Source organism: Cibotium barometz, chromosome 22 (genome assembly GCF_041138505.1).
Source record: "Cibotium barometz isolate CiBa-2024 chromosome 22, ASM4113850v1, whole genome shotgun sequence".
Lineage (NCBI taxonomy): Eukaryota > Viridiplantae > Streptophyta > Polypodiopsida > Cyatheales > Cibotiaceae > Cibotium > Cibotium barometz.
The window spans coordinates 18,472,631-18,500,195 of record NC_141067.1 but is presented as its reverse complement, the minus strand read 5'-3'; the positions used below and the strand labels follow the sequence as shown (position 1 = coordinate 18,500,195).

Here is a 27,565-nt window from a genome sequence, read left to right as displayed (position 1 = left end):
CTGCTCGCGTTGCTGCACAGCGCCCTCCCTGCTGGCTCTCCTCCTCGCCTTCCCCTCGTTCCTTGCTCCCCCGCCTTCCCTGCATTGTCCGCCGCTTTTTTTTAGCCCCCCCTCGCCTGCATTCGCTGCTGCGCTCCCCCCCCTTCTGCCTGCCTTCGCTGCCGCCGCCTAGCTCTGCTCGCCGCCTTTCTCTCCTTCGCGCATCCCCCCCTTGTCTTCGTGCCCTCCTCCCCTCTGCAGCGCCTCTTCCCCCCTCCCTCCGCCAGCTCGCTTTCCTCCCCTCCCTCGTGCGCTCAACCCCCGCCCTCCCCCTCCTTTTTAGGTTTTTTTCGTTGTTTTTTGTTCCTGCTCCCTCCCCGCCCCCTCCCTCCTTTTTCTTGCTTCCCCCCCTGGGGGTTTTGTTTTCCTTTTTTGCTCCGTATTCCACCTCTCTGTGTGCAACTCGGCTCCAGCAGGATCTTGCTTTCGCCTCGCCTTCGCCGCAGCTTCAGACTCTGATGGAGGCTCCCCCCGCCCCGCCTCAGAGGGACTCATCCGCAGCCCCCTCGCCCGCCCCTGAGGACACCCCCATCAGGCTTTCTCTTTCGCCAGAAGAGGAAGCGAATTTCACCGCAGAGGTGGAACGCCTCCAGGCTCATTCCACCATCTGCCGTATAGTCGGCACTCGCCCCAGCAGAGGGGAGATCAGGGATCTTCTTCAGGCCCGCCTTCTTGCAGATGTGGGCAAGATCCTGGATGTACAGCTCCTGGGCCGGGGACATTATTAGATCGAGTTCGAGGTCGCCCAGAGCGTTGCAAGGTCCTTGCCATGAGTCCCCTTGACATCAGGGGTGCTCGGGCTTTCTTCAGACCTTGGCAACATGGATTTGACCCAGCAGCGGCGGAGCAGGGAGAGCGCCTCTTCCATGTTACAGTTTGCTTCCCTGGACTCCGCCGGGAATATCTTCCGCTCCTCTCCAGGCTTGGAGCATTGGTGGGCTCGGTACTAGAGACTGGCCCCTCAGCAGCTTCAGTGGTGGCCAGAGCAGCTGGGCTACCTTCGGTCAGAGTGTTGGTGTCTGACATCTACTCCCTTCCTAAGGTCATTCAGCTACCTAGGATAGGGGGGGGATGGATAGATCAGAGAGTGGAGTTCTCGGGGCTCCCGAATCTGTGCTTCATTTGCAGGCAGGTCGGTCATCTGGCCAAGGCCTGCCCTCGCAGGAGACCCCGACCCTCACCACAGCAGCAGGCTACTGATGGCCCGCCCACAGATTCGGCTCGGCAGGCTGCCTCCGGGACACCTGCTCAGGCCACAGAGACCTCGGAGTGGCAGCCTGGACAAGGGCGCCGCCGAGGGAGACAGCCACAGCAGCACGCCCAGAGACCGCTGCAGCAGCAGCCACAGTCTCAGCCTCACTGGGTTCCCGTGAGGAACAGCTTTTCTCCCCTCCAGGAGGAGACCCCCGCGGCGACGACTGAGGACCAGGAGATGCCAGCACCCCCTCCTTCACCCCCCCCACCCCCGTCCCCTCCCACCGCCTCGCTTCCACCATCGCCCCCTCCCGTCTCCGCTCCGGTTTCGGCAGCGGCTCCCTCTCCACCCCCCTCGTCTCCCCCTCCGCCCGCCTCACCTTCCCGGGAGGCCCTGGCAGTTCCCTGGCGTTCACCTGCAGTCCGGAGAGCGCTGAGCACTGACCTCGCTCGAGCATCACAGAGGAGACCTATGCCGATTAGGGCTTCACGGATTACATCTATCCGCAGTCGGCTGAGTCGCCTTGGCATTAGACAGCGCTCGGAGGCTTTTGATTATACCTTCACACGGCTTTTTGGAGCAGAGGGCCCCCACGAGCCAGCACCCATCCGAGTTCATGTAGTGAATCCTCCGGCCCGCGGGGAGGAGGCACTAGACTCAGCGGTGGCCTTCTCGTTCCCTCTATGTGGCCCTTGTGACCGGGAGTGGACTCTAGAGCTCGCTCTCAGCACTTTGAAGACTCAGGCAGTTGAGTTTTCTCATCACATGAGCGATCTGGAGGTGACAGATGTGATAGGTCGACTTTGGGAGTTGGCTCATTTTTTCTTGGATCCCGGGAGTGTGGATACCTCAGGGATTCGGCATTTGGTCGTGCGCATAGTGGCAGACTTAGCACGCGACCGTGGATATGTGTGTATACACGAGGTTGCTCTGTCAGACCGGGAGGCAGTCGCCATGGGCCACAGCCACTGGCGCCTGATCCGGGATTCTTGCAGTACACCGGGTGGGCAGATTCGCAGCCGCTCGGATGGGGACTACTCTCCATCCAAGCCGCTTGCGAAGGCCTGCCGTACGGCTGAGACAGCATCCACCTCAGCAGGGCATCCATGAGGATCATCTCATGGAATGTACAGGGCCTTGGCGGAGCACACTTTATACGCTATCGTGGTTGTTTGAGGCAGGAGCTTCAGAGATGCCTGGTTGGTGGCAGCATTGATATTTTGATGATGCAGGAGCACCACTTGGAAGAGAGCAGGATCCGGAGATATGGTTCGGTGATGCCTGGTAGATGGGACACTTTTTGGTCTGCAGGGTTTGGTCCTTTGGGTGGACAGGGAGGAGTATGCATGGTCATTGCAGATGTATGGCGGCAGGCCATTGTGGATCGAGGGATCATTGTGCCTGGTAGAGCACAGTATATCATTCTGAGGATGCATGATGAGCTATTGGGTGTGCTCAACGTCTATGCGCCCAATCATGCTAGTGCCAGAGCAGAGTTCTGGACCCAGGATACGGATGCATTGCGAGAGGCCGCACATTGGTGTGTTGGGGGAGACTTCAACATGCTTGAGGACCCGGCGGATAGGGTGGGAGGCAATCATGTTACAGTGCACGGCACGGAGCTTGCAGCGTGGGACTGGTTTTGCATGTCACTGAGGATCACTGATGCATGGCAGCATGGGGCTTTCTCCCGGTCTCAGGACAGTCTTGTGGCCCTTGTGACCGGGAGTGGACTCTAGAGCTCGCTCTCAGCACTTTGAAGACTCAGGCAGTTGAGTTTTCTCATCACATGAGCGATCTGGAGGTGACAGATGTGATAGGCCGACTTTGGGAGTTGGCTCATTTTTTCTTGGATCCCGGGAGTGTGGATACCTCAGGGATTCGGCATTTGGTCGTGCGCATAGTGGCAGACTTAGCACGCGACCGTGGATATGTGTGTATACACGAGGTTGCTCTGTCAGAGCGGGAGGCAGTCGCCATGGGCCACAGCCCCCACTGGCGCCTGATCCGGGATTCTTGCAGTACACCGGGTGGGCAGATTCGCAGCCGCTCGGATGGGGACTACTCTCCATCCAAGCCGCTTGCGAAGGCCTGCCGTACGGCTGAGACAGCATCCACCTCAGCAGGGCATCCATGAGGATCATCTCATGGAATGTACAGGGCCTTGGCGGAGCACACTTTATACGCTATCGTGGTTGTTTGAGGCAGGAGCTTCAGAGATGCCTGGTTGGTGGCAGCATTGATATTTTGATGATGCAGGAGCACCACTTGGAAGAGAGCAGGATCCGGAGATATGGTTCGGTGATGCCTGGTAGATGGGACACTTTTTGGTCTGCAGGGTTTGGTCCTTTGGGTGGACAGGGAGGAGTATGCATGGTCATTGCAGATGTATGGCGGCAGGCCATTGTGGATCGAGGGATCATTGTGCCTGGTAGAGCACAGTATATCATTCTGAGGATGCATGATGAGCTATTGGGTGTGCTCAACGTCTATGCGCCCAATCATGCTAGTGCCAGAGCAGAGTTCTGGACCCAGGATACGGATGCATTGCGAGAGGCCGCACATTGGTGTGTTGGGGGAGACTTCAACATGCTTGAGGACCCGGCAGATAGGGTGGGAGGCAGTCATGTTACAGTGCACGGCACGGAGCTTGCAGCGTGGGACTGGTTTTGCATGTCACTGAGGATCACTGATGCATGGCAGCATGGGGCTTTCTCCCGGTCTCAGGACAGTCTTAGTTTCTCTCGATCAGATCGCCGGCAGGGAGGGGCTAATCTATCACGGATTGATCACTTTTATGTGGGCGACTGGCTAGGGGAGCGAGGGGGCTCCGTCGGCATTCTTGCTGGCACCTCATTTTCAGATCATGCGCCAGTTATATTGACATTGGAGGAGGAGACACGGGAGCCCAACTTGCAGTTTAGGATCCCAGAGAGGGTACTTACAGATCCCAGTCTCGCTGAGGACATTGAGAGGATCTGGCATGATAGTCAGTGCTCTGACCAGGATGCAGCGGGCCAGTGTGCCCAGGGACTCACCGATCTTAGCTCTTTTCTACACGCTGCAGCTTTGACACGGCTGGGAGAGATTCGCGAGCGGGAGCATCGGCTGAGATGTAGCCTTGCTTCGCTACAGCGCCTTCAGGAGCAGCAGCCTGCATGTGAGTGGGTGGCGTCCCAGCTGAGCCAGGCACGCGAGGAGGTTAGAGAGGTAGAGGAGCAGAGACATGAGTTTTACTATCGTCGTCAGGCCTCTCAGTGGACGCAGCTTGGTGATAGAGTGATTGGAGAGTTTTTGAGATCACTGGACCCCGTCATGCACGAGCAGGAGTCCGCCAGCTTGGTAGACCAGATGGATCGGTAGCTACTGAGCTCGGGGAGATCAGAGCCATTGCCACTGCATTTTATAGAGACCTGCTTTCAGCAGAGCCATCCACTGAGGATCGAGATGTTTGCAGACAGACTGTGTGGGCCCATGTGCAGAGGAGGGTCACAGACCGTATGCGTACAGTTCTAGGTGCGTCTCTGTCAGAGATTGAGCTTGCCGAGGCCTTGAGGGTCCTGCCGCGACATAGTTGCCCAGGGGAGGACGGACTGACGCCGGCCTTTTTTAGGCGCTATTGGGACCTTTTGGGGCCAGGCCTCCGCAGGGGCTTTCAGCATGTTTTGGACACTGGGGTGAGGGCTTGATCTATCTTATCCCCAAGGGGGAGGGAGTATCAGATGATATTCGGCATTGGAGGCCTATTACGATCCTCAATACTGTCTACAAGGTCTTAGCAAAGGCCTTGAGTTTGAGGATCCAGTCCTTCCTGGGGGAGTTGATTCGTGCTACTCAGACAGGATTTGTCAAGGAGCGCAGTATCCTTGACAACATCTTTACTTTCTGGGAGGCGACGGCCCGAGCTAGATTTCTTGGCGAGGACTTGGTCGTGATGCTTCTCGATTTTGAGAAGGCATACGATAGAGTTGATTGGGGTTTCTTAGAGGGCACTATGCTTCGCCTGGGCTTTGAGCCAGGATGGATCAGAGGGGTGGCGGCTCTGTATTCCACAGCTCGCATCCAGGTGCTGATTGCAGGAGGACGGGGGCTGAGTTTTGAGCTGACCAGATCAGTCCGTCAGGGGTGTCCCCTCGCCTCTTTTCTTTTTCTCTTCTTTGCGGAGGCTATGAGCATGTATTTGACGGCAGAGGAGGTTGGTTTGAGAGGACTTTAGCTCCCAGTCCGGGGGGAGGACTTGCTTGATGCTGAGTTTGCAGACGACACGGGCTCATTTTTGCATGGCCAAGAGGCCAATCTTCGTCGGGCAGAGCAGTCGCTCCAGGTTTTTAGTGCAGCTTGGGGAGCATTGATCAATTGGCGCAAGACAGTGGCCTTTTGGATCAGTAGTGCTCCCACTCCGGCATGGAGCCTGGACCCCGGTTTTAGATGGATTCCTCCAGGCACAGCAGTGCGGTATTTGGGATGCCAGATTGGCCTTGATTTGTCACCTGAGCAGCAGATTGCCCCGCTTCTTCTGAGCATTCGGAAGAAGCTTTTGTATTGGAGTACAGCTCGACTATCCTTGGCTGGGAGGGTGGTGGCGGCAAATCAGGTGCTGTTAGCGACCATGTGGTACATTACGTCTTGCTGGATTTTCTCGAGCTCTTGCATCAGCCAGGTACAGAGGCTGATCAGGAACTTTCTGTGGTCTGGGCGGGACGGTCAGTCAGCTCGGGCAAAGGTTGCATGGGCAGTTATTACACTTCCGCTGGCTCAGGGAGGTTTGGGCATTATAGATCCAGTCGATCAGAGTAGAGCCTTATTGGGGAAGCTTATTGTTCGGGGGTTGCTTCCAGGCGCTGAGCCTTGGAAGGAGCTCCTCTTGCAGCGGCTTCAGGCTCGGGCGCCCCCAGCAGGGGGTACTTGGGCAACTAGAGATTCGCTGGATCTTCATAGAGATGAGGAGGACAGGCCTCAGTAGAGGATGGGAGGACAGATTTGCTTTGAGTATCCTGAGAGCTTGGGAGCTGCTGAGATGGGGACTCTTTCAGCGACCTCCTTCTTGTGTTGAGGAGCGGGCCAGACAGCCGCTCATCTGGAGCCCAGCGGTTCGCACGGAGCAGGGTCATATGCTGGGTTCTCGGCCTCGTCTAGCCTGGGGACCTTTAGCGGCAGGCCCAACTCGTAGTTTTGGAGACTGGCAGGCCTTCTGCAGTCTCTAGAGGGAGATCCAAGTGGAGAGGCTGAGTCACTTTAGAGGGGGGATGATTATGAGGGATGATATTCACAGAGGAGTGGTTCACGCCTCTCGAGCCAGTGGCCCCACAGTGGATGGGAGCCTTTACATAGTTGGAGATCCTGATTGCAGTCAGAGCTTGCACTGAGGATGGCAGTTGCCTCTACTATGAGATTCAGGATGAGGGCAGACTCCAGAGAGTGGAGGTGGAGTCGCCTTTGGTTGCAGAGTGCACCTTTCAGAGGATTTGGGTAGTGGCCGCCGCTTCTCGGAAGTGGCATATTGACCCCGATCCTGCAGATGTGCTCCCGGATTGGCGCATATGGGCATATGCAGCGCGCCCCTTGGCCCGGCTACAGTGGGACCCCGGGGAGTACGAGTGGCATGATCCTTATGCATCCCTTGAGGCCACAGAGATTACCTTCTTCCAATATACTGTTCGGCTGGGGCGGCATATTTTGACGGCGAGGAGGACGGTCTCTCCAGCGGCAGCGGGGCATTGGCGGCTACAAGGCCTCTCACAGGAGTTCTTGGAGGATTTTTGGGCTCGGCTCTGGGCTAGTCGACAGGCCCGCAGGATCTCGACTTTTCAGTGGCTGGTCACCCACAGGGGCTCAGCAGTTGGCACTTGGCTTGTTTACAGCGGTCTTTCGACAGCCTGCGTCCGATGTGGCCACCCTATGGAGACACAGAGACATTGCCTTTGGGATTGCCCTCAGGCGCAGCAGATTTGGCTGCGGATGCTGCGTATTCTGGCTCCCCTCTCTCCAGAGGGTACGTTTACGTGGGGTGCCGCTGCTTGGTCGACCTCGTTAGGGCCTGCGATGGGCTATGAGACGGAGCAGGGCAGTCAGGCCATCAGATTTATTAGGGGCCAGCCTCGCCTGGTTCCGGCACCGGATTTCTCGTCCGCCAGCTGGACACAGGAGAGGGATTTACGATGGGAGCTCCTCAGCAGCCTCACCATCTGGTTCACCTGGAGGGCCCGGTGCTTCATGGCCTTTGAGGGGAGATTGGAGCCACCAGCAGAGACTGTACGGGGGATTTGGCAGGAGTTGATCCACACCCTGCGAGGACAGTACGACCGCATCCGGGGAGACTCGGATGAGGCGATCTTGCGGCGCCAGGCCTTTCACACCACTTGGCGCTGTGGCCCCTTCTACACCTTACACACGGGATCCCCCGTTGGCACTACAGGCCACCTGTTTGGCTCTTCCCTCCCCCTATTGTATGATTTAGCCTCTCAGTCCGTTGCGCTGATGCTTGTATTTTGCAGCACCTAGGGAGAGTCTCCCGGGCTGCCATGCTATATTCACTGCTCTTTTTCTCTCATGAGCAGGAGAGATTTTTTGTAGCCCTACGGGCGTTTTTTTATAACTAATGAAAGGATCTTTTCTCGGAAAAAAAAAAAGCGTTGGTAGTACTTTGTTTTATCCAAAATTCTCCTTACCTCCCGTACATTGGTAGGTGGTGGGAGGGTCACAATTGCCTGCACCTTCTCAGGATCCATCTCTATACCTTCTTCTGAGATAACATGTCCCAAGAGAACCACCTTCCTTCGTGCCAAGCGGCATTTTCCAGGATTAAGACACCCTTTTGCATCATCAATACTTTGTAAGGCCAACCTCAACTTTTCCAAGTGATCCATGCGGCTTGAATAAAGGCAAAAATCATCCAGAAAGACCCTTATAAACTTTCCCAACAAGTAAGGTGCAAATACCTGACTCATGAAGCGTTGAAAAGTTGTTGGTGCATTGGTCAAGCCAAATGGCATCACCCTATAGGCATACACTCCCCAAGGGGTGATAAATGAGGTTTTCCTTTGATCTTCTTCACAAATCCGGATTTTAAAGTATCCAGAGTATCCATCACACACTGAATACAACTCATGACTTGCAACTTGATCCAAAATCTCATCCTGAAAGGATAGAGGATAATAATCTCTCTTTGTGCATGCTTTCAGAGGGCGAAAGTCCACACATACGCCATTTTCCACCCTTTTTGGGAGTGACTACAACTGGGAAAATCCACTCTGAATTCTCTACTGGAAAAATAAATCCAGCTTCAAGCAAATTAGTTACCTCCTTCCTAAACACCTCTGCTTGCACTACTCCCAAACGCCTTAGCCGCTGTACCACTGGCTTACTTTGGGGCTTGAGATCAATCTTGTGCTCTACTAAGGTAACTTGGCGTACTTGTGAGTAGCTGTTTGCAAAAAGATTAGGAAATCCATCCAACATTTTGAAGTAATTCTCTCTTTTAGTACCTACTATGGACTCATCAAGAAGTTCATTTTGTTGGTGAAGACTAGTGAGGTCCACATCTCCTTTCTTGCACATGGTTGAAGAAGCTTCCCCTTCCAAGGCTCCATTGTCTTCAGCATCCCCTCGATCCCTTCCCAGGGAAAGACCAAATGCAACTCCCTCCACCTCCCCTTCTGAGATGGAATCCTCGGAGCTACCACTTGTCTCTTCTTCATCGGATGACTCTGACTCTGAACTTTCGGAAGTTGAAGGTTCACCTCTTGCCACTTTCTTGCGACGACTCTTGATGTTGTAATGGACCTTCTTATTCTCACCTTGTAGAATAAGATCACCTGTCTCCCACTTTTGAATTGCCTTCACTTGGCGAAGCCATGGCCTACTCAATATCAATGGGTAAGCCCTAGCATCAGGCTTTGTAGGAATGACCTGAAAAGTTGTAGGCACAGAAATACCACATACATCTACTCCCAAATTCCTGACAATTCCTAAGGTTTTCACCCTAGTATTATCAGCAAGTTTGATGCGATAGGGAGAGTTAGTAGAAGACAACTTTAAATCAGCATCTTTCATTGTTTTTTCACTCATGACATTGATTGACGCATCTCCATCAATGTATGCATTAGAAATTGTTTGCCTCTCAATGATGACATCAATCACAGGCACATCATCTCCTATATCAATATCCATCTTCTGAACCATAGGAGTCCCATTATCCCTCTTCTTCTTTTTCTTAGATTCCCTTGTGCTAGCCAGCTTACCCCATTCCTTTCTGAGCTTTGGAGAGAGTGCCAAAAGCTGCCGAAATGTGATTTGTGCTGTTTTCTCCCTAAGATCTGTTAAGAGGTCATAACTAAGAGATCCTTGTCCAAGAGGAAAGTCAGATTGTCCAATTTTTCTCCTAGATGACTTCTTCTTTTTCTTATTTTTCTTCTCTTCTTCAGATTTATCTTCTTGTTTTTCTTCTTGACTCCTAGTTTTACGACTCCCTTTTTACCATTAATGGCATTAATGTTTCCTCTTCTTCTTCTGAGTATGTTTCCTCTAAAAGTGCTAAACTTTTATCCTCACTTTTCCTCAACTTTGGACACTCAGTACGATAGTGCCCCTTCTCTTGACATTCATAGCATGTGACACTACTTCTATCCCTAGGTTTATCCTCAGCTCGTGGAACCCTAGGTGGCCTTGCATTGACTAAGTGTAACTTCAAATCAGTAAATTCTGCCATAAGTTGTGCAATGTTATGATCCAAGGATGGAGCTTGTATCTGAGATGTTGGGACTATCTCTACTCGTGATGGGGTTGGCACACTTGGAGAAGATTGGAATGTGGACTCAATATGAAGAGTGGCCTCCTTCTTCAAAGCAATACGAAGAGCCTCTTTAAAATTAGTGTGTGAGGATTACTGTTATTACTTAGTATTTCATCCACTATTATGTGTATTTAAGACTGAAACTGAAAGTAGACTTGAACACAGATGGTTTGATTGATTGATTGAAATTGTGATACAACAGGCTCCTTATATAGGAGTTCAAGCGACACGAATGAAAAGACACATGCCATGACCAATAGTCATGACTCTAGGCGAAGAGACACATCCTTTGGACGAATAGCTGCAACCATTGGATGAAGAGTTGCAACCCTAGTCGTCGAAGGAGTGTGGCTCTTGATGAAGAGGCATGTCTCTAGAGCGAATAGTCGTGACCATCCAAGTGTAGGGGTCCTCTGTAATCATGTCACTTCAGTATCTGTAACCATGAGGAGACTGTGTATAATGAACTAAGTCACAATCGTGACATTCCCTCCCATTTAAAATAAAACCCATGTGATTAAATGAGAGTCTGTCGTCTGCCAAAGAATTCTTGGAGGAGTTGAGGATATTGTTGCATTTCTTCATCTATCTGCCAAGTAGAATCTGACTCATCCAAGTCCATCCACTTAACAAGAAATTCTGTAGTAATCTTCCGTCTTGTTTCTTTCTGATGAACGTCAAGAATCTTCTCAGGAACAAGAATAATGTGATCATCTTCAATCTCAGGAACATAAAAAGATAACTCCGGAATAGATGAATCTCCTTGTATGTATTCCTTGAGCCAAGAGATGTGAAATGTCGGAATTTTTCCCCAAGATAGTGGAAGATCCAACTTATAACTGACAACTGAAATCTTCTTTATAACTTTAAATGGACCATAGAAACGCGGTCGCAACTTCGGAAAGACTGACTTTACTGTCTTATATCGATGCGGGGCAACATAAAGCAAAACCAAGTCACCTTCTTGAAACTCAGTATGCCTTCTGTGCTTATTCGCATACTTCTGATACTTCTGCTGAACATGAACCAGTCTGTCTCGAACTTGCACAAGAATATCTTGCATTTCTTGAATCAACTGATCTGCTAATGCCACCTTGTGTTGAAGAACAAAGTTTGTGGGCACAAGCGGAGTGTGACCATATGCTGCTTGAAAAGGAGTCATTCCAGTGACTGAATGCGGAGAATTATTATAAGCAAACTCCACAAGAGGCAAATATTCTTCCCAAGAAGCTAATCTTGTCTGAATATAATGTCTAAGCATTTCTTCCAAAATTTGATTTACCCGTTCTGTTTGTCCGTCTGTCTGAGGATGATAAGCAGAACTGAACAAGAGATTTGTACCAAGAGATTTGAATAAGGAAGTCCAAAAATGTCCAGTAAACTTTGGATCTCTGTCAGAAACAATAGATCTTGGCAATCCATGAATTCTGAAAATATGCTGTACGAACAACGCTGCAAGAACTGGACCAGAAACTGTCTTCTTGCAAGGAATAAAATGTGCCATTTTGGAAAACCGATCAACCACTACTAAAATTTGAGCATTGCCTTTCTGCGAACGCGGCAAAGTAGTGATGAAATCCATGCTTATGCTTTCCCATCTTTCCTGAGAAACTGGCAAAGGCTGAAGCAATCCTTGAGGAAGTTGTCGTGAAGCTTTCATAATTTGACAAGAGTGACAAGCTTTAACAAACTTAATAACATCCTGTTGCATCTGAGGCCAAAAGTATGTTGCTGATAACAGACGATATGCCTTGTTAATTCCAGGATGAGCTGCAAAGGGTACTTCATGATGCTCTTGAATAAGGAGTTTCCGCAAAGATGCATTGTGAGGAACACAAATGCGATTTAAGTAATAAAGTAAATCATCTGCAATTGTATATGCGGCAAACATATTCATTTCTGCAACAGTAGGATGAAGAGATTTGAGAGCTTGAAAGACATCTCCAAAGTCTCTATCTGTCAAATACTCATGCTTAAAACATGCAGGAATCTCCATCTGCACATTTGAGATAGCAAAGTTCGTAGCTCGAGGCATGCGGCTCAAAGCATCTGCTACCACATTCTGTAATCCAGGAACATAGAGTATCGCCATGTGAAAATTTGCCAAAAATTCAACCCATCGTCCTTGACGAGGATTCATCACTGGCTGAGTAAAGATGTAAGTCAAAGACTGATGATCTGTCTTGACCACTGAATCTGCACCAAGAAGATAATGCTTCCACATTCTATAAGCATGAACAATTGCCAAAAATTTCTTGTCATAAACGGGATATCGCATTTGAATAGCTGAAAATTTATGACTATCAAAAGCAATAACACGATCATTCTGCATAAGAACGCCTCCAGATGCTCTATCCGAAGCATCCGTCATGACGTCAAACGGCTGACTTGTATCCGCAATAGCCAAAACAGGCGTAGTTGTCAACGCATGCTTAAGATCATTAAAGAACTTTTCAGCTTCAAGTGACCATTGCAATTTATCTAACTTTGTAAGGGCCGTCAAAGGAGCAGCAATATCTGAGAACTTGTGAACCTTGGTGTGGTAAAAATTTGCTAATCCCAAGAAAGATCGCACATCTGAAATTGTAAGTGGCAAAGGCCAATCAACAATGACCTTTATCTTCTTAGGATCAACTGCAATACCATGTCCAGAGATGATGTGTCCAAGATATTCCACATGATCTTTGAAAAACTGACTCTTCTTCTTGTTGATGTACAAGACATTCGTACGGAGTACGTCGAAGACAATCTGCAAATGCTGCTTGTGATCTGCTAAAGTCTTACTGAAGACCAAAATGTCATCCAGATAAACGATGACAAACTTATCCAAGTAAGGACCAAAGATGTCATTCATCAAAGTCATGAAAGTAGCTGGGGCATTGGTTAACCCAAAAGGAATGACCAAAAATTCATAATGTCCATACTTTGTTCTGAAAGCTGTCTTATATTCATCTCCAATTCGAATCCTGATTTGATGATAGCCTGACTTCAGATCAATCTTCGAAAATACCTTCGCACCAAGCAACTGATCAAAGAGCTCATCGATGCGAGGCAAGGGAAACTTATTCTTGATTGTCTGCTTATTAAGGGCACGATAATCAATGCAAAGTCGCATAGATCCATCCTTCTTCTTGACCAATAAAACTGGAGCACCAAAAGGACTTTTGCTTGGACGTATATGACCTTTATCCAACAACTCTGCCAATTGTCTCTGAATTTCTTGAGATTTTGAATAAGAAACTCGATAAGGAGCTCGAACTGGCGGTGGTTGTCCAGGGATTAGATCAATCGTATGATCTACAGAACGTCGAGGAGGCAATGTCGTTGGCAGCTCGTCAGGAAATAAAGGTTGAAAGAAGGGCTGCTGTAAATAAGAAATATCTGATGGCGAGGATTCCGATTGGTTAACTGTATTGTCTTCTGCTTCTCGCAACATAACTAAGGCAGAAGTGCTGTCGCGTTTATGCACTAAGCGTTTGACTTGCATAGCAGAAACCACAGTAATCGGCTTAGAATTAAACAGACCTCGTAATTCCATTTCTCGATAATTATGATAAAGTCGAATGGAATGATCTCGAAAGCTGATCAAAGGATCATACTCATATAACCAAGACTGTCCAAGGATCATGTCATAGTGTGACAAAGGCATAATAGAGAAATTCAGCTGATCCTGATAATCCTGAATCTGAAAATGCAACTGCTGAATCCGTTTGCTGCAATGCAAGAAAGAACCATCTGCAAGTTCCACTTGGAAAACTTCCGCACTCTGCTGAGTAGGTAATCGTAACTTGCTGACGAGAGTAGTTCCCACAAAATTAGTCGAGTATCCACTATCAACAAGAACGTTGATAGGATGCTGGCCAATAAATCCCAATAAACTCAAAACTTGATTGGAAAGGTTAACAGGCACTGAAGTATGGTTGTGGGCATTTAGCATTAAAGCACTGACAACTTTAGAAACTCGCACTGCATGAACCACCTGCTTGCCTTTTTCTGGCGTAGAAGGATGATGATGTCCATGTTCACCTTCTGGGAAACATTCCATGTTGGAATTCTGGCGAGAATTACGCTTTGGGCACTCATACCACCTGTGTAGTCCATTGCAAATTGTGCAAAGACCTGAAGGGTTGGCTTGAGAGGTTGAAGGTGCCGATGTAGAGGCTTGCTGACCTGCTGAGGTATCGCGGCGAAAATTGCGGTGATTGTTGGGTCGGCGACCTTGCCAGTTGCGTCGTGGATTCCAATTGTTGTTGTTGGAAGAGGATCCTGTTTGTGAGGCTGCTGCCTGACCTGAAAATCTAGGCCGAAAGGGCTGTTGCCGAGTAGATTGCTGACCAGAGGATTGGGAATATTGAGACTCAGGTTGAGATAAATTTCCTCTGCGATTGGGCTGGGAGAAACGAGCACTGTTTGAGGACCGATTGCCAAAGAAGGATGTCCTGGGTTGTCGTCGTAGATCTCCAAGGCGCTCTACATAGGCAATGGCAGCATCTATGGTGAGAGGGTTAAACTTCTGCACATCTTCCTGTAAGTTGGGTTAAGCCCATCGATGAAGCTGTGTAGCTTGTCAGCGGGGCTGAGGCTCTCAATTTCCAGAGTTAAACGTTGGAACTCTGTGATATATGCGGCTGAGGATCTTGTTTGCCTCAGGCAGCGGAGAGCAGACCGGGCATGGTAGTCCGCACTGGCAGGTTCAAAGGCCTTCAGAGGGCGCGCCGGAATTTATCCCAAGTAGGAGTGTGCTTACCATCTGCAACACGTCGTTGCCACCATAGAAGTGCTGTATCCTTGAGTAGGGAACTGGCTAAAGCCACCTTCTTGCTTTCGACCAAATCGGTATTGGTCAAATATACCTCCATTTTGAATATCCATTGGTCAAGCACGCGCTTGTCGCGGCGACCATTATAAGGGGCAGGCAGTTTGACATCGAGTTTCTTTTTTTGTGTAGCATTAAATATTTTATAAAGAAGTTGGAGTTCTGCATTGTTTACCTCGACAGTTGGATCTGGTTTATCTTCATTTTCTGCTACCAAAGTCTCTGAAGAAGATGGTTGTGGATCACTGGCTGGTGTGCGCGCTGGATGGGGCCGCTGCAACTGGTCGAGTCGTCTGCTGATGGTAGAGAGACTTGTCGAAAAAGTCTGCTGAAGTGTCTCCATCTGCTCGCGTAATAATGTAATGGCCTGCATTTGCTTGTCTTGTTGCTGGCCCTCCTCCTCTGAGATAGATGGCATGTTGGATCTGCTAGAGGGAGTAGCGCGGAGAAGCTGGTGAAATATGTGGTACTGCTGGAGAAGAGAGTGACAGTGAATCGTCTCCCAATTCTGCTAAGAAATTGGAGTCTAACTCCGAAGGCTCGAAGTCGTCCACCTCGTCGAGAAAAGGTGTCTCTGCAGGGGTTAAGGGAGTGTAATCTGGCACAATGAGCTCGCTGTATACTCGAACCAAGGGCTGAAGCGAGATGATCCGGTTTACTGCATCCACACGGCACTCGTCCAGGAAATATGCAAGATGTGGGTACCGTCCCAAAATAAACTCGTAGTGAGCAAGATGGTGTGCTGGACACGTCAAGTAAATATGCCAGATCACCCACGCCTGTAACTGAGTGGCGTGGCGGTGACTGACGTATAATAAAAAGTCTAGGGGACCTGGTAAATGTACTGGAGCCGGAACAGGTTCTGCAACAGGTTCGGGTAATGGGACGGGCTCCGGTGTGGGTGTATCGGGTATTATAATTATTTCCGGGACTGGGCGAGGATTTTCGGGCAAGATGGCTTCCGGAACCTCGTCTATGTACGAGATGTAAGGCGCGGGCTGATTGCTGTTGGGTTCCATTGGACGCCTTGTTGAGAAGGGGAATGTGTGCCAGAGTGGAGAGAAGTCCCTAGCGTGGCAGCGTGGAAGAGGAGCGCACCTTCCCTGGAACAGCGTGCGAGAGAAGCGAATGGGCTAGCCGGCGGACGAATTCGTTGCGCTGGCCCCATTCGCTCTTTTTTTTTTGATGTATAAAAAAAAAGGTACGTGGGTTAATAAAAAAAAAGGGCCGCCCAAGTTAATTAATGGGCTGGCCGGCTGGTCGTTTTAGTAAACCCACGAAGGGCTGCGATGGCTGAATTGGCTGGTCGTTTTATTAAACCCACGAAGGGCTGCGCTGGCTGAATCGTGGCGCTTATTGCACAAGTGGCCAATTGCGAAGAGGTGCCATCGCTTGGGAAGGAGTGCCGCCAAGGTGAAGGGGTACCTGCCGGCTAATTTGATGACCATTCGTGTGAAGGGATGCGAACCCATGCACGAAAGGGCACAACCCGATGAAGAGGCACACGAAGGGCTACCAGCAGGAAATCTCTGCACACTCACCAGGTACGCCACACACACATCTGTGCATCTGTCTTCTATATGAATTGAGAAAGAAGGTTTAGGTTACCTTATACTCGTAGATGTAGGTTCCATCTTTCTTCTGCTTCCATACAACGCCGGGTAGGGGAGTAGAGCGGAGAGGCTTACAACCGTAGGCCTGGGAAAAATTTTTGCTCTGATACCACTGTGAGGATTACTGTTATTACTTAGTATTTCATCCACTATTCTGTGTATTTAAGACTGAAACTGAAAGTAGACTTGAACACAGATGGTTTCATTGATTGATTGAAATTGTGATACAACAGGCTCCTTATATAGGAGTTCAAGAGACACGAATGAAAAGACACATCCCATGACCAATAGTCATGACTCTAGGCGAAGAGACACATCCTTTGGACGAATAGCTGCAACCATTGGATGAAGAGTTGCAACCCTAGAGCGAAGGGGTGTGACCAGTCGTCGAAGGAGTGTGGCTCTTGATGAAGAGGCATGTCTCTAGAGCGAATAGTCGTGACCATCCAAGTGTAGGGGTCCTCTGTAATCATGTCACTTTAGTATCTGTAACCATGAGGAGACTGTGTATAATGAACTAGGTCACAATCGTGACATAGTGGAATCTTTGCTAAGAACTTTTCCATGTAAGCGGGGATCCAAAGCCCTGATAAACTTGCTTATCTTAAGGTGCTCCATTGCTAAATAACTCTTTGAATCTTCCATAGAAGGTGAAGAAGAAGAAGCAACAACATGTAAAGCAGCTTGTTGATATTTGATGAATAAGGCTTCATACCTCACTGAAAAGGCAGAAACTGACTCTCCATCCTTTTGGAAAATTTGATCCAATTGCAATAGTAAAGCATTTGGCGACTCCACTGTCCCAAATCTCTCCTTCATTGCTTTGGTCAACCTTTCCCAATCATTCTTGGATTCCTTTGGCAAAGCCTCATGCCAAGTTAAGGCTACATCCTCCAAGAAATCTGGAAGTATTTCTGCCCTCTCCTTCATAGACCAACCCGTCAAGCGGCATGCTCGGTTAAACTCTTGGAGATAACTCCCCGGGTCTTCTCCTTCCGATCCTTTGAACACCGGAATGTTGAACATCTTGTACCAAAAGATGAGTAGCAACAAGGAAAATTTACTTGTTTCAAAATAAGTTTCCTTTAATCATGCGGGACCTTGAGGTTGAAATAGAATAATTCTAAGTAAAACCTGCCTGCCGCCTCCACCAAAAGATGTGACACGAAGTTGGGGTTTAGACTTCGGTCACTTCTTAGAATCAAAAACACATTTGAATGAAACCTCACAGCCTCCTCACCTCCCTTTCTCTCCCTAGGTTAAGATAAAGATATACACATCAAAGGTGAGATCATAATTCATGGAAGGAAAGATGAAAGGCTCTGGAGAAGCAAGAATTTTTGCCAGTCTTGCAGCTCCAAACAAGAGGGCGATTCTTTGTTGGAAGAAAATCTTCCGACTCAGGATTATGTGAACGGAAACATACGGGGAATATTGGTAAGGTTCATCCGTTCGAATTGGGCGATTTGGTCGGAACATATTAAAGAAAATGAATATGGCAATCACTTACAAGAGGATAAGACACATGGGATTGGCTTTTTGATAAGAGATTAGGAAGAATTAATCATGATTAAGAAGAAATAATGGCCAAAAGTCTATAAAAATAGAGATACACAGGAAATTGCAGTTTTAAATCCATAAATGCTCTGCAAGAGAGGATTATATAGATGCGTAGAGCTTGAAGAGAGCTTCGCGTCTATATAAAAACTTTCAAAAACGGGCAACCGAGCGAAAAGTTATGAGTATTTTACTACAAGACTATAAAACTGTCAAAATTCTATAAAAACAGAGATACACAGAGAATTGTAGTTTTAAATCTATATAGGCTGTGCAAGAGAGGATTAGATAGATGCGTAGAGCTTGAAGAGAGCTTCACGTCCATATAAAAACTTTCAAAAACGGACAACCGAGCGAAAAGTTATGAGCATTTTACTACAAGACTATAAAACTGCTAAAATTCGCCTAAAAGTTAGCAAATTTGGGAGAAATTCTGATCATCAATGAAGTAAGGGATTAAGAAATTAGTTACATGAGTGGAAAGAGCATATAAAGAGCTTCCTAGCCATATGATCAATTTAAGAAATCAACACCCGAGTGATGAGTAATTACCGGTTGAAAATTGGGTATTGGACCACAAAAACTGCACTTCCCTCTCTTTGCATGAAACCATTTCTTATAGCCTCTTGCCTTTCATCTCCTTCATGATTCAAGCTAGAGGGTAAGGGTTAACATTGCTCAGCGGGACAATCATAAAGATTTACCTATGGTCCCCAAAGTCTTTCCGCATGCTCATTACCGCTAAAACCATTGGTATCTCCAAAGGAGGGCGGCAATAAGGCAAGGGCTACCTTGAGAAGTCACAGGCCCACCAAGATACTAACTCCTTATCCCACTTATCATGAATCATCAAAGAGGTCCAAAATTGGGTTAAGCATGAGGAGCTAATGCTAAATGAGACATTCACATGTAAAGAGAGTGTTTGAATAGGGGTTTGAAAGATAAGAGAATGGCAATGACACAAAATGCTCAATTGAGGAGGCTCATTCCTTGATTTGAAAGGGAGAGGAGGGCTCCTCTTATAGGTGGAGAATCATCCTCTCTTCCATTGTTACAAATTACAACATAAAAATTTTCAATCCTTCAGTGACATAAGAGTAGATGTCACCATCAATTGTCCTCTTAGGCTAAGTCTTCTATTGATTATTAAATTGAAGACTTTTTGACTTTGAGAGTGTGATGAGATAATAGCCAAGTCTAAGTGGCGTGTAGGTGGAGATCCCACTTACACATGGCGGAATTCTCCTCTTCCATGTAGGCATTCTAGAAGAATCTTTCCCAATTATGCACCTACACACACTCCTCCACATGCCTTCCACACTCCCCAACTTGTTGCCTTATGGTAAATACAATATTAATAATACAATTAAAATCCATGTGAGCATGAAGGTCCACTTTTATTTTCCACATCACTAGCCTATCTACCATACCAAAGTATTTATCAAGCATACTTGTGGCATTTACAATGTGTGCATCCTAAATCAAGTAAAACCATTATATTTGAAGATAGAATGCTGTTATCGGGGTAGCCGCCAAGCCGCCGCATCACCACGCCGTTATTCCATTGTGGGCGCCGCAATCTTCTTGAACAAGCTTCCACCTTATTACCATTGAGAAACCATCTAAATATGCACAAAATTGAAAATGAAAGATATCAATTTTTCATGTCACAGTAGGACTATTCCCCCCCCATCCGTAACAGGAAAAATGCCTGAGAGTTCCTTCAAGAACATAATCCCGATTGGTTAGGAGCAGTATGTCATCGACTTACGAGCCGAGAGAATCAGAAAAGTTGTGTTGGAGTGGCGTGTGTACATATTGGGATCCGACTGAAGACAAAGATAGCCTTGAGCAATCAAAAACGGTGAATTTTTTTAAGGCCATACAAGGCCTTATGGAACCAACAAACTTTGTCTAGATGATCTTCTGGCTGGTAGAGAGGAGGTTGAACCATATAGATTTCTTCCTGAAGATCACAATGCAAGAACGCTGTTCTGACATTGAGTTGGTGAAGATGCCAATCATAGTGTGCAGCAATGGTGACGAGGATGTGCAAGGAGGTCATGCCGAGCACTGGGAGAACGTCTTGTCATAACCGAGACCATGAGATTGAGAGAATCCACGAGCGATGAGGCGGGCTTTGTATCTGTCAATGGACCTGTTGGCTTTGAGCTTCCTACGAAGGATCCATTTGCAGGTGATCGGCCGCCTGTGAGGTGGAAGAGCCACCAAACTCCATGTGGAGTTCTGCTGCAGAGTTTGGGACTGCACATCCATAGCCTGGCACCACAGGGTGGCATCACCACCAGAGAGGGTCTCCTCTATTGTTAATGAGTCATCCTCTGTGAGGAAGGCCGGGTAATTCTGCTCCAATGGATCAGAAGCAGCCGGCGACATTTAGTTGAGCATAAATGTCTCTTACCAAGCTAGTCTTTCTGGGTGGAGGAGTTGGTGAGGCCCTGGCAGTGTGCAAAGCTGATGCCAGTGTGGGTGGATGAGCCTGGTTTGAGTGGTGGGTGGCGACTGATGAGGTGATGCTAAAAAAAAGGGGCCTGATGTAGGCGAGTGTGGGCTTGTGTGAGGAGACGGAGGTTGACTTGGAATGGCAGGTTCTCCATGCAGAGTATGTGGGCTGTCCACGTGGTGGTAGGAGGAAGATCTGAGAGAAATCAGAGTAGTTAGGACATGTGGCCCAATCGAGTGTGGGCCAAAATAAGGGTGAAGTAGTGTGAGGTTTGTGGGATGCATGGGCGGACACGTCTGAAGTTAGAACTGGTGATATTATTGGAATATCTAAAGTTCTGTGTTCTAGTGTGGAGTCTGAAGTAGGTCAGCCATCTGGAAGGTTGGCCATGTGGAAGACTCCAACAGGTGGTGGCAACAGCCTCTTTCCAGTAGAAGTGGGCAAGACCAGCCGCATGCAGCATGGAGTGGGCTGATTCCATCATAGAGCGATTTTTGCACTCGGCTACGTGGTTTTGTTGAGGTGTATGAGGTTTTGCTTGCTTCCTCACCTACCTTCTGCAGCAACCCCCTTTTCCACTTACCTCCCCGCCACCCCCCCCCCCCCCCCCCCCCCCCCCTTCTTCCCCTTCTCCTCGGTGTCTCGCATCTAACCTCAGGTGCAAAAGGATCTCCCCGTTTCATCTCGCCACCATACCACCCCTGCAGTCACACCCTCGTTCCACTATCGGCGGTGCGGTATCATGTGTTCGCCTGCTATCCTCGCTTGCAGGGGCCTCCACCCTCTCCAACTCGCCACTTTTCTCGCCAGCAGCAAGATCCATCCACTTTCCCACCATGCTACCCAGCCATAGCATCCTCACCACTTCCCGCCTCTAGAGGTGGGTCGTCATCCAGATCCCCTCCAGACACTCCTACTACCATGGTGATCACCTCCATCCCTACAATTACATCTATCATCGCATCTTGAGAGCCCTCTATACCCACACCTACCTTGGGTTCTCCACATGAGGTGACCTTCCACATAGATCGGGGTGACAGCACTGAGCGCAGCAAGCTTCCAGACTCTCTATTTTCTTACAGCACTCCAGACATTTCTGTGGGTGATCTCCCTTGCTTGCGGTTCCCGGACCCTCCAGAGCAGCTATCATTGCCTCATCCTCATCGAGTTCGTCGCATAGTCCAGGGTTTGGATAACCTCTCTGCTGATCTCCGAATCTACTCCACCCACCTCACCGACTACATATTTGAGCTCTCCCGTGACCACCATTGCCAGAGGAATCACACTCGACAGGCCAAGGACACCATTCGAGTTCTTCAAACTCAGGTATCCTCTCTGGAGCAGCACCTAGAGGAAGCAGAATCGAAGCTTACTCACCTCTGCACCACATCTTCCCACATCATAGAGGAGGTGCTCGATAGTGGACTTGGATGTTCTTTGACGGTCTCTTTGTCCTCTCTAGCCACTTCTCACTGATCCCAAACCTCTTCATCCACTGGGGTACCCAGCACGACATCAGCTAGAACTCAGAGCTTTCCCCCATCACGAAGAGGACCTTTAATTTTTTGTTATCATTGTATATAGCATCTTTCATGATGTCACTGTTTTTTATCATTGTACCTATCAGCCTTCATGATATAATGTAACTTATACACATACAGATTACCATACACAGTGAAGAAGAAATTTTCATTACGTTAGATGTGATGTTGCTTTATACATTGAAGGGCACCCATTGGGGTGGCGCCTATTCGACAAGTTGTGACGTTTTAATTATCAATGATATTGATTATTTTATTATAAGCGTGTTCACACTTATATTGTTGACATCAATTATGCAACAGATCCTACAAAATACTCCCTAGGCGAGAAGGAGGCCATCATAAGGCGCTATACCAGTGAACTAGTGAAGAAGAACTTCATCGGGCCATCCATTGTGAGTACCTTCATCTAGAGCTTCGTGCCCGAGGGCCTCACTCGTAAGAAAATCCCCATATCACTTGCATTTGGAGGGTACTTAAAAATAGGTTGATCTCTTGGATTACAAATTCTTTTGAGAGTGTTTGATGTAGGTTGGCATCTCCTGGCTTACAAATTCTTGACTTCCCTAGGTATCTTTGTCTCATTGTTCAAGCATGTAGTGCAGGATGTGCCAGCACCTGACTACGGGACAGGGCCCCAAGAAATGGCTTGGATTAAAGTAAGACATGCTGTATGACAATCCTTTTGGATCCAAAGGCTACTTTATATACTGTTCTGCATAGTGTTTGCAAATCATGGTCAAGTAAATTGGATGTCTCCTCCCATTGCAGGATACTTACGAACAGTTACGGAATGATGATATCAATAGCTCAGCTTGTGTAACTGGAAAGCCCCTCGAAGAGGTATGTTTTGGCAACCACACATTCCTATGCAGTTAGATGGAGGCATGCTCATTAAAATGAATGTTCTAATTAAAGAAGCTTGAGGAGGAACAACATAATCCTTTGCCTTTAAATGGAGGCGTTGAAATGAATGTTATAGATTATGTAACACATGTTTGTTTGGATGGCTTCATTAAAAGTTAGTGGGCTTTTGCCCGAATGGTAAGCTCACGACCCTCCCTACACAAGCTTCCAAAGACCCTGCTTAAAAAATTAAGAGGGTAACCTTCAATGCAAGAAGCATATCAATGCTGAATTCCTGAAATCTTATTGTTTAGGGTGGAATCCATGGAAGGCAAGAAGCTACAGGTCTTGGAGTGTTCTTTTGCTTGAGAGAGTTTTTTAAGAACCAGGTTTGGAAAATTGAACTCTGTCTGCTTGCAATCCAAGCTCATCAATCTTGTTGTGCATGAATGGATCTCTGATCTTTAGCTGATATTACTGCGTATTGTTTACAGGAAAGTATGAGAAGCTTGGGTTTTGATCAAGGCTTTAAGGGAAAGTCTTTCATAGTACAAGGATTTGGCAATGTTGGTCGACACACCAGTACTGTGAGTTGACATTGAGGTGGTTTTATTGCTGACGCATGTTTCTTTTTCTCTTTAGACCATAATTTTTTTGGTCAAAATAACTCACTTTTTGAGCATTTTATCTTTCAATATCTAACCTCTCTACACACTTAACTCACTTTTTGATTATTTTATCCTTCAATATTTAGCCTCTGTCTTACACACTTAATCTCAATGCTAAAGTTTTCCAAGTTCCGTCTTGTTTTGTAACTTGGAATAACCTAACCTATTGAGATATGGACACGAGGTGAAATTCACCCCTTTGGAATCTTGTGAGCTTATGTTTACACATGGTAGAGATTGTTTTTCCTTTCTGGATTGCAAAATATCTTAATCTGATATAGGTTTCGAAGTTGATTCATAGTAAACATCTAAAGCCCAAGTATGCCTGTCAAATATTTTTGATATGCTTAAATATGGAGTGATTACTTCTCAACTTCATAGGTTTTCTCATCTTTGCACAAAATACTTTTATTACTTGTTTATAGTAATTTGAATCTTTTGCTTTGCAAAAAAGCCTATATTTGTGAGAAGATAATTAAAACAGTTTGATTTGTGTTATAGTCATTATGTTTTTGGGATTTTAGGATCTGGAATATTTAGGATTGTAGACGAGAAGATTTATAGACAATGTGGGGAGCTTGTAAGCCATATTCTTTTTGTTTTAGGGTTGTGTGTGTTTGAAAGAATGCATTTTTTCACATCTGTGCTTGTGCATGCCAAATTTTCTATGTTCACAATATTTTTTTAAATCGTTTGCTTCATTACTCTCTCTCTCTCTCTCACACACACACACACACACACACCTATTTGCGTTTATCTTTGACTTGTCCCTCTTGGGATGTGGGTGTGTGATGACACTGTTTGAGTCAGTCATGATTGGCCAGGTTTGGGCACCATGAGTTCTGTCTAGAATCTAGATTGATCCTGAGCACCATCGGTGGGGTCAAATAGGGTTGTCCCCTATCCGCTACATTGTTTGGATTCTATATCAATATGATATATCAGACTTTATTAACAGATTGGGGGGCACATGCTCTCGGCTAGGTCAGACTGCGGTGCCTCTACTACAAATATGCTTATGACGTAGTTCTCATTTCAGATTCAGCAGAGGGAATACAGAGGCACCTTGATGCACTTCAACGCTTTTGTGATGAGCATGACCTCACAGTAAATCTTGGTAAATATGCTACACCACATCACATTGCATCCAGATAGTCTTTCATGTATCTTCAAAAGTCCTTTCACTGTCCAGATTTTCTCCATGTGGCCGGCTGCCCAGGGCAAGAGGTTTTGCCACTTTGTCCCGGTTAGAGAGACAATCTTGCCAGGTCCACCACTTCCAGGAGCCAAACTTATTTTGGGGTCTAGATTTGGGTGACTCCCCCCCCCGTTTGAGTACAAATTAGATGCACCTTTCTTGTATATCTGTGACAGCTCTTTATGCCCAATGGAAATGAACTATTCTCGGTGCCTAATGGGAAATGAATTGAATGACAAGAGAGACACTTACGTACACAATACTCAGGTTTGCACCACGCCAATAGATCACCTTTCCATTGCAAAAAGGGTTTTTTTATACAACGGTAAGGCACTTTTACACCCATTTGCATAGGAGATAAACTCACACCCAAATCTCTCCCTCTCATTACAACCGATGTGTTAAGTGGGCATTTGACCCTGCTACAGGTACCCCGGATCATAAGAGTTCACCTTCCCGGTGAACAAACATAAAAACAAGTACATATTTGATGTTGATGCCAAGAAGCATGTCCGTGGAAGAAGAGGATGATTGTTGGGCCACCATAGTTGTTTTTGCAGATAATAATGACGCATAGGGTAGGAAGATAATGCCTGAGGAGGGAAAAACAAATCGCACCAAGAGGGGAAAAGAGAGGAAATCCACCAAAGAATAGGGAGAGAGAGAGTCAGGAAATCCAGAGAGAGAGAGAGAGAGAGAGAGAGAGAGAGAGAGAGAGAGAGAGAGAATCCACTACAGGATATAAAAAGAGGAAGAAAGAGAGAATCCACCACAGGATTTAGAGAGAGAGAGAGAGAGAGAGAGAGAGAGAGAGAGAGAGAAATGAAATGAAATGTTATATTAATGTCTTCAAAAGGTCATAATGATCTATGAGACCAAAAGTTACATCATGGTGGATCTGATACAATGTCTGGATAAAAAAAACCTAGAAAATGAAAAATAAAGATGATACTACTGGCACCTAGAAAATGAAACTGGAACTGGAAGATAAACAGAAACCCTTATAGGGTGTGAATAGTGAGGGAGGGGTACGCTATGGAGGTGAGTGGAATATAGTGAGGGGATACAATATCATGTGGGACGGAGGGGTACACTATGGAGGTGCCTCCATCTCATAATATGTGCCGCATCGGACGCTGGCGGATCTCCTCAATATCCTCTGTGGTCAGCACCCTGACTGGGTGTCCCGCATGCCTCGCAAGAATAATCCGAATCCGCCGCTGCAACCTCCGTCCGGGTGTGAGTGTAAGTGAGCTAGCCGCTCTTGGATATGGTGTTGATGTCGAGCCCATATCTCTGTGATCTCCCTCTGATGTAGTCTGGGAGTCTGGTAGCCTGGTGCTCTCGGTCTCCGTCTGGCTCAGAGGTCCGCAGCGTGCTGAAGTGTAACCCCCTCCTGTGTCAGGATAGGCACTGGGATAGATCTCTGGAAGAAATCAGTGAGCTGGAGCTGTCGCCCACCTCTCCCTGTGGTATGAGTCCGTAGCAGTGTCTCTCGGTGGCGCTGTCTCTCTAGCAAGAACTGGCCAAATCTGTGCTTGGTCTGCGGACTCCATGATCTGGCGGAGTGAGGGATGTCCACTGAAGATGGTGGTGTATCTCTTTCTAATGACACTATATGCTCTGCATCTGCATACATAATGTTCCTCACTCTCAACCTCCTCCTGGCATAGTCTACATATCCTCTCTGCTCTCGGGATCCTTGCTGCCCTACCTGCCTCAATCTCAAGCTGGTGTGATGACACTCTGCGATGTATCCAGGTCTTTGTATGAAGCCATCCGCTGAGATACGCATAAACTGATCTCTGTAGTATAGCATCTTCGGCGGTAGAGGTTGACTGGGTGTAATCCAAGTCTCTTGAGTGTATCGTTGCCATAAATCCTGTCGAAGGACTCTGTTCCTCTCACTGTGAGAGAGATGGATGTGTGGTGCATGTATATCATACTGGAAAGGTGGCAAGTGATCTATGTCAAGACCATGCTGAGTGAGCCACTATATCATCTGTGAATACCATGATCTCCTATCTCCACTCTCTGCGAGCTGCCTGGACGCCTCAAAAGCTCTATGTGAGAGTCGATCTGATGGCATATCTCTGATCCTCTGTATGAAGCATATCGTTTGGAAGAGGGCCTCTACTAGCATAGGAGGTGCAGCAAACTCTGTCCAGACAATGTCATGTGGGACGAAGGGTTTGCTGCGGATCATCCGTGAGAGCATGAGAATCTGAGGCCTCTCTACCTGAGACCATGTGGAGGTGGTGAGCCTAGGTGCCCATCCTGTTGCAGCATACATCAAAGCAGGGGTGACTAGTGTGTCAAACAACCACCCCTTCGTGCGGCGCTCCTTGAAGTGTGCCTGGTGACACTGTCTCTCTAGCATGGCCAGAGCTGCATACCCTCGTGTGAGTCTATCCCTGGCTGCCTGTGCCATAGTAAATCTTCCTGGCGGAGTCGTAAATGTAATCCCCAGGTACACGTATGAGTCTACCAGCTCTACCTGTCCTCCTGCTAGTGTGAAGATGGCCTGTTGTCGAACCGGCGAAAATCATGGCCTTGGTTTTCCCAAGGTTCACTGTAAGCCCCCTCTGTGTGCAGAAGTCATCGAGTGCATGGAGATGGTGCTGTAGTCCCATCCGCGACTCAGAGACCAGAATAATACCATCTGCATATAGCATAATGTGGACTGTGGTACCTGAGATGTCTACCCCGTCCCCACCGCCGTGACCAATGAAGTCAGCCACCTCATCGATGTATAGCCCAAATAGTGTAGGAGAGAGTGGGCATCCTTGCTTCACACCTATGGTGCTAGCAATAACATTAGATAGCCCCCGAGGGCA

General features: G+C 47.6%; 1 protein-coding gene across 4 annotated transcripts in view; it reads left to right on the top strand.

Annotated features, from left to right (window-relative positions):
* Positions 1–27,565, top strand: part of LOC147626333 (uncharacterized) — a 56,289-nt gene that overhangs the window by 7,048 nt on the left and 21,676 nt on the right. For 3 of the 4 annotated variants that reach the window (XR_015268578.1, XM_086816474.1, XM_086816473.1), the window contains exons 5-9: positions 22,320–22,411; positions 22,610–22,675; positions 22,788–22,859; positions 23,177–23,251; positions 23,357–23,449. Coding sequence is in view for 3 of the 4 variants with exons in the window: in XM_086816474.1 (XP_086672600.1) it covers positions 22,320–22,411; positions 22,610–22,675; positions 22,788–22,859; positions 23,177–23,251; positions 23,357–23,449 (398 nt within the window). In the remaining variant the exon portion in view is untranslated. The remainder of the gene's footprint in view (positions 1–22,319; positions 22,412–22,609; positions 22,676–22,787; positions 22,860–23,176; positions 23,252–23,356; positions 23,450–27,565) is intronic. The other variant, XM_086816475.1, reaches the window with a different exon arrangement.